Genomic DNA, 13,705 nt, shown 5'->3' on the forward strand with positions numbered 1-13,705 from the left:
CTGTTGCACACTGAAGTCCGCTCAGACTCATTGCAGCAGAGTGAAGCACTGCTCTGTTCTGCGTCACCTTCCCAAATGCTGTTGTGTGTGAGCCACTGTGTCAATCTCTCTCCTCATTTTCAGTGCGCTTTTCATTTCGACCGTAGATGAGCGGATAGTCCCGTTGTAATGCTCACTCTGTGAGCACTGGTGACTGAGCTACTGGCCCTCCCCGGTGTGAGCAAGCCCAGTTCCCTGAGTACTTGGATAGCACAGGGCTGGGCAGTGTTTCATTCTCTTGTACAAAGGCTACTTTTGAGTCAGAACATATTTGTTGGCGCCTAACGACAACAAGCACTTGGTAGCCAGATGTTTTCTGCCCCACTACCATATTTCCTATAAATATGTATGGTTTTTAAAGAGTCCTCATGGCATAGCAGATTACTCTTTGGGCTGCTGACCTCAAGGTCAGCAGTTTGAAACCACCAGCGGCTCCACGGAGAAAGATGAGACTTTCTACTCCCACAAAGAGTTAGTCTCAGAAACCCACAGGGGCAGTTGTGCTCTGTCCTGACGTGCTGCAATGGGTTTTTGTAAGGGCCTTTGCTCTCAGATGCCTCGACTGGTGTACCACTGGTGCAGCCAGGAGTTCCCCACCCAGGCTCACCTTTCCATAAGCTGAGCCCATGAGGGCGTTCATAGGTTCTGCCCATTCTTGGCCAATAACTCTCTTCAGTGAGCCATGCGTTTTGCCAGAACAATATGGTACAGCAACTCTTCCTCAGATAAACAAAAAAATGACAGCATCCTTGTCTATGGGAGTCTATAGGTGACTTGAATTCTTGAATGTGATGTCTAATTTTTAACTACATCAAAAAATATTAAGCACTCCTTCTGATCTGTGTCACGTTTCAAGTCTGTTTAAATACACCTGATCTCTTCATCCTTATCTTTTTCTACCATTACTTATCAATATATCTTGATCAACATGAACATCAACAGTCCCTAACACTTACTCTGCATTAACTAGCAAATTCACGTTATTCTTTTTTTAAGATTCTAGGTGTTTTACTAAAGGGTATGTGATTTGTTCATTAGACCGCTAACTCCTGCCATTTCTTTGAGTAGGTTCTGGATCTTGGTTTAGAATTAAAAATCATTTTTATCTTCTCATCTAAAAAAATCCTTCTAAAATTTCTTTTAAAATAGCAACTAACATTTTTTGTAATGGCAGGTCGATTTATTTAGGTTCTCAGTACATTTCTCACTCAATTGCTTCAACAGCCCTTAGATGTAGTTAAATATTTAAATTGAACCAATTGAAATTGCCATTAAAAATCATTTTATTGGGGCCTCTTACAGCTCTTATAACATTCCATACATTCCATCAATTGTATCAAGCATACTTGTACATATATTGCCATCATCATTTTCTAAACATTTATTTTCTATTTGAGCCCTTGGTATCAGCTCCTGAAATTGCCATGTTTTCAGGTGAGAAAGGCCAGGCGTTGGTAATTTCACCTAGCTCAACCTCACCCATTTTACAAAGCAGAAAATGGAACCGCCGAGGCTGCTTAACTGACTCAAGGTCATGTAGGCAGTTAGTGGCAGAATTGGGATTTGAGACCTGTCCAAAGATTGTTCACCTCACACATCTTTTACTGGCAGTTTGCTTTAATGTTCTATAATCCCGGAATCAAGAGAAGCAGAGAGCAAATCTGAAGGTCTTCATTGTAATGGCCTCTGGTCTTCCTGGAAGTAAGAGCACAGTACGCCCTGGTGGGGTAGTGGGTTCAGCACTGGGCTGCCGGGTAGATGGCTCAGACCTCCAGGACAGTCAGTCAGAGAGGTTTCCTAAATTCATTCCATGGCCTTCCTTAGCACATCCCGCATACTAGCCAAGCACTAACTTGAGTGTTTGTGAGTCTATAAAAGGTGACCAATGTCAGATATGACAAAATAATAATTTATAAATTATCAAGGGTTCTTGACGAAGGGGCAGCGGGGAGGGAGGGGGGGAAAATGAGGAGCTGATGCCAGGGGCTTACGTGGAGAGCAAATGTTTTGAGAGTGATGAGGGTAACGAATGTACAAATGTGCTATATACAATTGGTGTATGTATGGATTCTGATAAGGGTTGTATGAGCCCCTAATAAAATGATTTTTTTTAAAAAGGTTACCAATGGAAAATATTTGGATGATGGTTCAGAATGTCGCTATTAGATCTGAAGAGGTCACATGTTCTCTTAACCTTTTGTCTTAGAGTTTAGAATTTGCCTAAAGTTGTACGTCTTTGGGGTGGATTGGGCTGCTAAACACAAGGTTGGAGGTTCAAACCCATAAGCCACTCCACAGGAGAACGATGAGACTTATGGAATACCTGTAAAGGTGTACACCCATGGAGCCCCTCTAGAGGGTCATTATGAGTCAGAATCAACTCAGTGGCCGTGGCTGTAAGGTCACAGAACCAGTCAGTGGCAGCCTCTGATTCTCCGTACACATTCTACTCCTGAACCTACAAAATCTCTTTTCACTTCCAAAAGAAGCATACCGGACTTTTCAGAGCCATTTTGAGAATTGAACAAACTATTCTGAGTATAAATTTATCTCTCCTGGACATTTCTCTCAGAGTATTTCTAAATTAAAACCATGGAAATATTAAATATTCATCAAACTAAAAAAAAAAACAAAAACCAACCCTCAATTGAGTCTTGAGGAAAATACTTCAGCCACATGCATTTAACAGAAACATCTATCTGTGGGGAGCTTTCTTTATTTTTATTCAAACTTTCAATTGATTGACTTTCCGTGATGGATGAAACATTAAATGCTCCCTGACTCTGAGCTTTCCCCTTCTCCGTCATAAATTGACGCTGTTGTGGATCCTTTGTGCTGCTGCGTTCAAAACTGCCATTTTAAGAAGTAACCAAAAAATAGTATTTGCTACAGTCAGCAGATGGTTGTCACATTTTGTTTTCAGCGCGCTTTACCACTTCATTTTGTTTGGTGGCAGCCTCCGAGGTTGCCCGTCAAGCATCTGCTATGGCTTATGGCCCAGGACTGGAGCGCTGTGGATGGCACGGGTTCCAAACAGCACTAATCTAAAATAAATGTTTAATAAGCTAGCCATAAAAGCACCTGGAGTTTTCTCTCCCCTTTAAATTTAACAAACCTGCATCAAAGATTCGGAGATTGGAAACAGTTCTACGTAAGGTTTTGAATCATGCATTTTTATACAGTTTTATATATGAAAAAAATAATGCTTTTTTTTTTTTTTAATCTTTTGTGAATTCTAGCTCATCAAGGTGCTGTACAAGACCAGCCATACCAGCTGCCGGTGGAAATCGATCCTCTCATAGGTCTGTCACTTCCTCCTCTCTTTGCGATTCATTAGGCGCTGTATGGTGGCCCTGAAGTGTAGATTACAGTTGTTTTTCACTTGCTGGTTGCTGGGAATGGAATTTTCCTGATAAACCATTTGCATGCAAATTGGAATGCAATGAGCTGTGGCTATGCTGGTATTTCATCAACTCCCCCTCGTTGGTTTGCCTAATTTGAACAGGCCTAGGACGCGTGTCACTGAAAATTAATATGGATGCTGTAATAATGTGTGATTGAGAATGCGCATGAAGTACTGTCAGGATAATATTGGATCTTTTCATCACTCAGACTTGTTGATGAGCAGGAGTGAGGCCCGTTATGATGAATTGGCGCACCAGTAATGTGATGGAGCTTCTTTGCTAGGGAAATTTTCATAATAACAGTGGGGTTCTTAGCAGCACCGCGTTGTGAAAAATAAAACTGTAGTGCCAGGATTTCATCATTAGAGGAGATCAATCCTTTCTTCCTGGGCCCTCTGTTCACTCTGAGGGGATTAATGTGCGGTTGCAGAGCAGTCTCCAAGTTGAAATATATGGCCCAGCCAGTGGCAGTGTTAAGACATTTGTGTTCATTTTCCTAGGACCCTACAGCCTAGTGAATTGCCACTGGAGGTTAACTGTGTTAGGGGGTGGGGAGTGGGGGCGTGTGGATAAGAGGGAGGACCCCAGGAAAAGCCACTGATGAAATGAGCATCTTCAGTGGATGGCTTACAATATTTAATTGCCGGGATGCCTTTTCAGTTAAGTTCACGGAAACCTCCAGCTTAGCATTTGTTACCCTCGTGTGGGGATTTTGACTGTGGCTTCCCACAGAACCCTAAGCCTTGATATGGAAGAGCCGACTTAGGACTTTGAGAATAGAAAGCATAACTGTGTTATTTGTGGACACAGAGACCTCCCTGATGGCGGGCTTGATGTTTTGCCAAATTTCCTTGGCACAAATAACTTATTAGGATTTTTAAAATTTCAAATAAAGCATACAAATGAGCTGGTTTATTCTCTTAAATCCAAGGTGTGCCCTCTCTCTGCATATAACCCACCCCCCTTTTTTCAGGGTGGGGGGCTTTCAAACCATTGTTGCAGCAAAGAGGGGAAGAGCCAGCATTCACAGATGGACCATGATGGACTAGAATAACCTAAATCGCAAAACGAGTTCATTTATCATTTACTCAAATCTGGGCAGAAATCTATAAGCAATTTTCTGTTTGTAGGATAAATATAATTCTGGTCCCTCAATCCAGCTTTCCTTTTAGTAGATATGATTTGATGTGTGTGTGTGTGTATACACACACACACACACACATATAAAGTGCTAATTTGGGTAAAATGATAAAAAACAGGAAGATGATAAAGCCCATTTGCTAAGTATTTAAGGCATTGTTTCTGAACTTATTGGCTCATCGTTTGCCTTAAAAGTTGACTAAATGAATTCAGTATTGTCATTCTTGAGACCAGTCTCCAGTAAACTTTCTCTCCAAAGGGACCGAAAAGAAATCTTCTGGGTTTTGTGGGCCATACGGTCCCTGACTCAACTAATCAGCTCTACCAGAGTAGCCCAAAAGCGGTCATGGAAAGCACTTAGTGAAGTTAGCGCCTGGTTCCCTAACACTGCATGGGAAACCAGGCCCTGGCCGGGCTTGCCCTCTGGGCTGCTCTAAACCAGTGGCCATCGACTTCATGCTGCTCCACTCCCTAAAACAATTGTTTGAAACCCTGTCCCTTCCCATCAACTAACAACTTCCAACACACATTTTTAATCATTACAAAGGTTATAATTTCTGGCTTTGTATAATCGTCAACATTTGGCTTCATGTAATATACATTGAGTCCAATTATAACTTACATTCAGTTTAAAAAAACGTTTATTTAAAATACATCTATAATGAATACAACGGGTCTCTCTTCCTCTCTCCTACCCACCCCTTAAGCTCATGTGTTCATGAGTCAACATTGTTTATTGCTGAGTGCAAAGGATTTGCCTTCAGCTCTCTTATTTCCTTTGTTTTTATAGATAGACAGAAGCGCTGAGGAAATCTTGCTCACATCGGGAAATGATAGCAAAGGAAAGGGTCTTATTTGAACAATGTCACTCAAATCTTTGAACTCTTTCTGAATTATGTGACAAAGTACACATAGTAATCTCTCAAAAATTTTTATGGCTCATCATTAAAATATCTACCATTTATCAATCTATCATTGGAACTTATTTTTAGTGATCTATCAATTGATAGCTTGAATTAGATCCTCCTTTAATTTTATTGAACATAATGAATTAGCAATCACCTGACTTGCAAAATGATTTGATACCTAGGCATTCACATCCTTAACATCCCATCAGAGTTCTGAATTGTTCCTTTATTTCCCACCCAAGGGGTTGTTATGTCCTGGGGCAAAGCCCGACTGTCAGTTGGGGGTGGAGGGGACCACTTTCTTTGCTCCATAGGAAGAACGGGCCTGTGGAAAAGCAAGCAGAAAAGGAAAACTCACTGGAGAGCTCTCAGGCAAATCAAGGGAACATATGAGAGTAGAGAGACTAGAAATTGATTCTTGTAAAACCATCTGTGCCTGTGTATCCCTCGGGACATCTTGTACCTCCAGGGGTATGCGTGCCCCCGTTTGAAGACTGCTTATCTAGAAAAATATACCTAATTTTCATCGAATAAAAATACTTTTAGTATTGAATCTCAAGCAGTTTACCAGAGAACACAGGGAGATAAATGGAAAGGCAATTGTAAGCTAGTTTTGTTTTTGTTTGTGTTCTAGAATGGAGAGTAGTCGTAAATGACAAGTAGGCATTTGCTTGGGAAAATATTCATGTGTGTTCTTAAGAGGGCATCACGCTGCCCCCTTGGGAACTTGGCAGTTGACTCCACTAACAGTCATGCAGAGGCCCAATCCCAGCGAGGTAGCGTCCCCAAAGAGAATGCTCAAAAAACTGACCAGTGAAAATTTATCTCATGAGACTGAGTCAGCCATTTTGGTAATTTCATATAGATTGAAGGTCTGTAATCACAGTGTAGAAATTACCACACACCTTGTTTTTAATTGCTAGGTTTCTTGACATTGTGTGCGTGTGAGTGCATATATTTAATTATAACTATATAATGCTGTATACACTCATGCATGCAGTCCTGTATACTTACATCTACATACACACCCAGAGGGGCTTCCATACGTTTGTGGACACATGGAATGAAAAGTTGATGGCATTTCTCCGTGCACGTTCTGAGGAGAATACGCACCAGAGCTCCCAGTGGTCCCCTCTGTTCCCCACAGCAGCTGATCTCCCCAGTCAGTAGCCTCCCTGTGAGCAGGAGGAGGGAATGGGCCTCGAACTAGAATCCTGGCCCTTTTATGATTGCTGTTGATTTCTAGCCATTAATCCCCCCAAATCTTAGGAGGCCACCATCATCAAAGTTATGGAACAATCGCAAATAGATGAAACTGTGTCAGACTCCAGCAGAACGGTACACGTCCGTATTTCTCTTTGTGTACACGTGCCCGAGAGGGCCTTCAGAAATGTCATGGAAAATAGAATGAAACAATACCGGGATTTTTCCATGAGCCTGGTGGAGCCCCCTTGGCTCGCGTGCCATGGTGTGTCTGCCCAGAGGGGAGCGAATGTTCTTCCTCTTTGTACCCCCACGCTCGGTTCCAGCACAGCCCCAGAGAGTGCATCTTTTGAACATATTTTTCCCTCCTATATGATTTCTCAGCTTTCTACTAAATGGCCCACATTAGCTTTGTTATTGTATACAACATATACAATACTCAGCTAGATATCTATTTCCGGGTGTGTGCAACGCTGTGTTTATCTGCTGGTTTTTGTTGGTGGTGGTGGTGGTAGTTTTCTTTTGTCTTCAGAAGACGGAAGACTAAGGGTACAAAGGAGCTGAATAACCAAATAAGTGGTCATTTCTTTTGTTCTAATTTGCTGTATATCAAGCTCTGTATATCAAAGCTCTCTACTTGATGGGCCTCATAATGCCAAAATAGGCATCTCCGGGGCAGCCCATTTTCTGATCACGGCACATTTGATAGTTTATTTCTAGAGGATTATTACTTTTCCCATGTGCCTTGATGTCCGACCTCGAGACTTCTGACAAACCCCATTGTAGGTGCTTGGCAGCATTTTTTAAAAATCGTTTTATTAGGGACTCATACAACTCTTATCACAATCCATACATACATCAATTGTGTAAAGCACATTTGTACATTTATTACCCTCATCATTCTCAAAACATTTGCTCTCCACTTAAGCCCCTGGCATCAGCTCCTCATTTGTCCCCTCCCTCCCTGCTCCCCGCCTCCCTCATGAACCCTTGATAATTTATAAATTATTATTTTGTCATATCTTGCCCTGTCCGACGTCTCCCTTCACCCACTTTTCTGTTGTCTGTACCCCAGGGAAGAGGTCACATGTAGATCTTTGTAATCAGTTCCCCATTTCCAACCTACCCTCCCTCCACCCTCCAGGTATCACCACTATCACCACTGGTCCTGAAGGGATCATCTGTCCTGGATTCCCTGTGTTTCCAGTTCCTAGCTGTACCAGTGTACATCCTCTGGTGTAGCCAGATTTGAAAGATAGAATTGGGATCATGATAGTGTGAGGGGGAGGGGGAGAGGAAGCATTTAGGAACTAGAGGAAAGTTGTATTTTTCATCGTTGCTACATTGCACACTGACGGGCTCATCTCCTGCCCAATACCCTACTGTAAGGGGATGTCTTGCAAACAGAGTGCCAGCTAGTCTTGTTTTATTGCTGAAATAAAGAGTAAGAAAGTGGCAGTGTGCTGTGTTTGACTTTTCCAATTACAAGGATCTTTAATAGTCATTCTACTCTTTCCTACAGCTGTAAACAGGGGACATGGGAACTCACATCTAGTCAAGTTAAAGACCCATTAAAACCAGAAGAGTACAAGATGCTACAGTATTTCAAATATATGACATTGAAATTCTAATATCTCTTCCAGTGACAAGAACGGTAAAGGTAATAGATTGTCACAACATGAATCCGTTCTCATGACAATAGATGTAATGAGATTGTCAGAAACGCAAAGCTAAACATGAGGCAGCCTGGAGATGATCATCTAGTTGGGTGTCCTGCCCAAGAGTTCAAGTGCACGTTCTCTGAATTGTGGACTCTGTTTAAATTGTACTATGTGATTTCTTTCCGCTAGACAAAAATGGTTGGATGTAGCTACCAACATGAATTCTTTTTACTAATGGAATGTATTTTCCTACTTAGTTTTTCAAATATAGTTGAAATAAAAGGTCAAGTAGCCTTTCCTTTCATTCTTCCTCCAAAATAACCCTTTGCCCGGTGGGTTTAACGGTTTTGTGGCTTTTTCTTTTCTCTCTCTCCGTCCTCTAGCCAGCAGCACCGGTATGCACCGGAGGCAGATCCCGGACCTCTTGGACCAGAGCATCCAGGTCCACTCCCAGTGCTTCGTCATCACTTCGGACAACCGCTACATCCTCATCTGTGGCTTCTGGGATAAGAGTTTCCGCGTCTACTCTACAGACACAGGTAACTTGCTCTCTTCACCTGTGAACCGAGGTCCACTACAAGAGGCCCTCAGAGATTTTGGCGGCGAGTTCATCCTCCTCCTTCCCCAACTGGTAGAATTCTGAACTTTTCAAAATAAGAAGTGAGCGAAGACATTCGTCCCTCCTTTCAGGTAGTCATCCACTCTGCAGTCCGTGACGAGGTTCACTCTGGGGAGGTTTGTCAGAGGCAGCGTCCTGGCGGAGCTTTTGCCCCCGGGCCACCTGCCCACTGCAGGCGCAGTTGTTCTAACGGCACATCTTGGCATGTAAATGCCGTGTGCACACACACGCATCTGCATAGTCTTCTAGTGCACCTACATACAGGTAGCCCCCCACTTTTGTGCTGTTTAATGTCTCTTTGCAAAGACTCATTAAGAGGATCTTTTGGGAGTAGAAATTTTGTCTCCATCCCCAAAACTTACCCATCGTGAAGAAAAGTAGCTGACTACTGACTTTGTGTGTGACAGGAACTCTTGTTGAGATATAAACGTATAGGTCTAAATATTCATTTGAATGCCTGTCCATCAGGGACAAACCAAGCTCAACCCAGTATGACCACAGAAGGGCCAATCCAGGACATGTCTGTGAAGTGTTTCGCTGTAGGAAATTTGAGAAGCTTTGAGAAATTGAAGCAATTCTCCATAAAGTATTTGGGGAATTACTAGAAAGTGAGATAAACTTACAGTATGTAAGTAGCTAAAGCTTTAAAGTAATTAAAATTAGATCTTAATGTATCTACGGAACTACATTTTCAACTAAAGCAAGAATCTATAAATTTAATCTTGATGAAATGTTGGAATGGAAAATTCCCTTTCATTGAAATTCCCAGTTAATTAGCTATTACATAGTAAATCATCTTACGGACTCCTTGTTGGTAATTTTTTTTACAAATGCAATCATGTGTTCTTGCTTTAATATATTATATTGAAAATAATATTGCTTTTGATTACCCAACATTTGCCCTGAATATATTTTATGATAGTATTCCAACATGGTGAGGAGGGAGTATGGCTTTCTGTTGGGCTGCTCACCGTGCAGTTAGCAGTTTGACCACCAGCCATACCCGAGGGAAAGACAACCCTTTCTGCTCCCGTAAAGAGCCACCGTCTTGGGAACCCACAGGGGCCCTTCTACCCCAACGCATAGGCTTCCTATGAGTCAGAATTGAGTCCATGGTAGTGAGTATAAGAGAGTAGGCAGACATTGGTGAATATGTATGGTTCAGAGAACAGATTTTTACTAACAACAGTATTTGTTTGTTTTGTCTTCTTGGAATTGGTAACCTAGATTTCTTATAGTTTGCATCTTTAGTCTATAGATCCAAGAAGGGAAAAGAAATCATCATTCAAGTCTTTCTGATTAATTAGCCTTTTACTAAATACTCACATCTATGAGCTGTTTCACCACTGAATCTAAAACTCCTCTAGAATGCTCCTAAAGATGGAGTGGGAGTTGGTTCATTTTCCTAATTATATATTTATTACTATGAATTTGAATATTAAAATCCAAATATTCACCTTTCCTTTCAGTAGTATGCTCATGACAAACTTAGCATTACCATCTCAAACGGTTCCTTTCTTGTCAGACTTAACAAGTTAAAATCTCGTTACTTCCTCTCACAAGATTTTCTTAGGTGAATTTTCTAATGCATTTAAATAATCTATTTAAAATGTACACACAAGGTGAAGGGAGACAACGGACAGTGTAAGATACAAAATAATAATAACAATATATAATTGATCAAAGATTCACAAGGGGGGGTGGGGGGAAGAGGAGCTTATACCAAGGGCTCAAGTAGAAAATGTTTTGGAATTGATGATGGGAACATATATACCAATATGCTAGATACAATTGATACATGGAATGTTATAAGAGCTGTAAGAGCCTCCAATTAAATGATAAATAAATAAATGAGTTATGAGTAATTTAAAAAAATAAAAGGTACACACAAGAAAATTATTTTTCTAACTTTGTTTGTTTCTAGTTGTGTGAGTTTTGAAGATGCGTAATGCAGCACAGTCAAGATGAGAGCAGCTCTCTCATCCCCTGAGACCCCGTGAGCTGCCCCTTTGTGCTCAACCCTTAGGCGGCCACTGGTCCACTCTCAGTGGTTATGCTTGTGCCTTTCCCAGGCCACCATAAATTGTGGTCATCAGTTATATTGAACTTGACCTTTGACATTTGCAGCTATTTTTGAATTTGTTGACATCCAATTATTTGTCAGCTGTAACCTCTACATAATGTTAATACTCAGATTAAAATGATTCTTCCATTCCCATGTCTTCAGAATTGACTGAATTCTCTTACACGTGTGATGATAACGTTCCAGTCTCACCGTGTCCACTGAGGTAGCCAGAGCAGGTGTCCTTAGCCTTAAATTTCCAATGACAAACCCAAGGTGTAGACCGAGTAAGTAACTTGTTGAAGTTTCTTTAACCAGTAATGGTAGAATGGGGCTGTTGGCCTAAGTCTTCTGACTTGGATAGTGATACTCTTTGCATTTCTACCATGTTACCATATGGACACATCACCTGTCAGAGAGATACTAGTTAGTTTGTCGGACACTGTATGTCTGCCGTGTGATAGTAAACTCAATGCCATTGCTTCTCCACCTCCCCGCTGGACTGTTTTTTGCTGTGTGTTTGTGTGTAAAACATCTTGCTGAGTCTAAATGTCATTTTAGTGAGACGGACATAACTTGAGAAGGGAAGTTGTGGAAAGAAATCTCAGATTTCTAGCAGTTTTCTTTTTGTCTTGTATACAAACAAACCCTGGTGCTAGTTTTATTTAAAATAATTTCCGTTTGGGTAGACAAGTGTTTTCTTTCTATGCCACTCAGAATATTAAATATTTTCTCCTAAGTTTGGCAGAGAAGGAATGGGAAAATTGTACAATCAGTAATATATAGTGGCAAAGCCATCACAAGTGTTGAATTCAATTATATTTTAGCACTTACGCAAAATTAAAAAAAATCTCTTGTTAGATTGGTCTGGGGGGTGTCGCGGATTTTAACAGGAAATTCTTTAGACATAAATCATGTTTTCTGCACAAAACCCGAGCAGCAGAGGCAACAATAAAACCTCCCCCCAGCAGTGGGAATGATTCGCAGGCCACACTTCAGATTCAGTGGTGCAGAGCCTTGAGCTTCAGTTTTTTTAATTTGTAGCACAGCTGTCAAATAAAACATTAACTAGAAAATGTGTTCTGTCAAAAAAGGGATATTCTAGTGCTTTTGGTAAAATTTGATATTAGTGTGTGGAGAGGTGAACCGGTATGAAAGGAAGCACAAAATAAAGGCTGAAGAACACATAAGAGATTATCAGAAAATAATTGATATTTTACATGCTGTGATAGATTTCGGAGTAGTGAACCTCAGCCTCAGAGCTATAACAAATACTGCTGGGGAAGCCTGCAGACAGGAGAAAGTCAACTTTAAAATATGTTTTCCTCTTGAGCCTAAAGAAAACATTGATTTGTATTCAAATATGAAGCCCTTTAGATGTAACAACTTAAATGTCACTCCCTTATTTATAGCTTTTCTGACATTCATTCTAAATTTGTTTTTATCTTATTATTCTCACCGATCTTACCTTGTTCCTTTGGTAAATAGACCACTGTTAGCAATTACGTATCTATTTATGTTGAGTTGTCCAGTGCCTGTCCCTCCATTAAAACCATGGAGTTGATTTCCACTCATAGCAGCCCAGGGGGGAACTGCCTCTGGGGGTTTCCAAGACTGACTCCTGAAGGGAGTAGAGAGCCTCACCTTTCTCTCCGTCTCCCCCTTAAACCGTGAATACTATGAGGGCAAGGACCATGTCGCCACCACATACATGGCACTGCTGTTGTTAGTAGTTTCCATGACGTTGATTCCAATTCATGGCAAGTCCCTGTGAGCAGAGTAGGGACTGCTCAGCCCATAGGCTTGTCAAGGTCTTGATCTTCCATAACCAGGTTGCCAGGCCCACCCTCTGAGAAGAGTGGGTGGGTTTAAATGTAAGCCTTTTAGTTAGTAGTTCAACCTTCAACCCATTGTGCTACCCAGAGACTCTAAGAAGCCCTAATCCTTGACACTAAGTTTGTGCTCAGTAAACATTTGTTGATGGAAGAATAATTATGATAATCTTTTCAGCAAAATTTGAACCCTAGGAAATTTTTGTTAAGAAAGAAACCACGGCACATTAGTAGACATACCCTAACCCTTACATTGGAGATATGACACTTAATGCAGTGGTTATATACTCCGTGGGTCTAGCCCACCCAGCTGCTTGACAGGAGAAAGCCCCAACCACCTGTACCCATAAAGGCTATCCCCAGAAAACCCTGGGAGGCCACTCTGCCCCAAAGAGCAGCACCATCAATCCCCCAGTTGACAGCCCACTACAACCACTTCCAGAGGGGGCCAGGTAGACAGTAAATCCCGCCTGCCCGCAGTTTCAGTCACCTATGGTCAACTGTGGTCTGAAAATAGCGTAACACTCCATCGGGATGCCTCCGTTTTTCACTTCCTCTCGCATAACTCCTACTGCAGCAGATAGTTATGATTGCTCAATTTTATAATTAGTGATTGCTGTTCCTCTCCTACGGTGTCTGACCTACAAATTGCTCTGTTACAAATACGAATCTATCAGAAGAAGACGTAGTACATGTAGGGTTCCCTGCTCTCTGTGGTTTCAAGCATGCACTGAGGGTCTTGGAAAGTATAACCCACAGATAAGGGAAAGGCTGATGGGCTTGAACTACTGACCTTATGGTTAGCAGCCCAACTCTAGTTAGTGGTAGCTGTTTGTT

General features: G+C 41.5%; 1 protein-coding gene across 1 annotated transcript in view; it reads left to right on the forward strand.

The window, feature by feature from the left end:
- LRBA (LPS responsive beige-like anchor protein) overlaps positions 1–13,705 on the forward strand; it is a 752,417-nt gene that overhangs the window by 706,916 nt on the left and 31,796 nt on the right. Inside the window, exons 49-50 of the mRNA XM_045295806.1 lie at positions 3,279–3,341; positions 8,739–8,894. Of these exons, the coding sequence (XP_045151741.1) occupies positions 3,279–3,341; positions 8,739–8,894 (219 nt within the window). The remainder of the gene's footprint in view (positions 1–3,278; positions 3,342–8,738; positions 8,895–13,705) is intronic.

Source organism: Echinops telfairi, unplaced genomic scaffold (assembly GCF_000313985.2).
Source record: "Echinops telfairi isolate 266 unplaced genomic scaffold, ASM31398v2 ScPeMD7_5868;HRSCAF=6743_1, whole genome shotgun sequence".
Classification (NCBI taxonomy): Eukaryota; Metazoa; Chordata; class Mammalia; order Afrosoricida; family Tenrecidae; genus Echinops; species Echinops telfairi.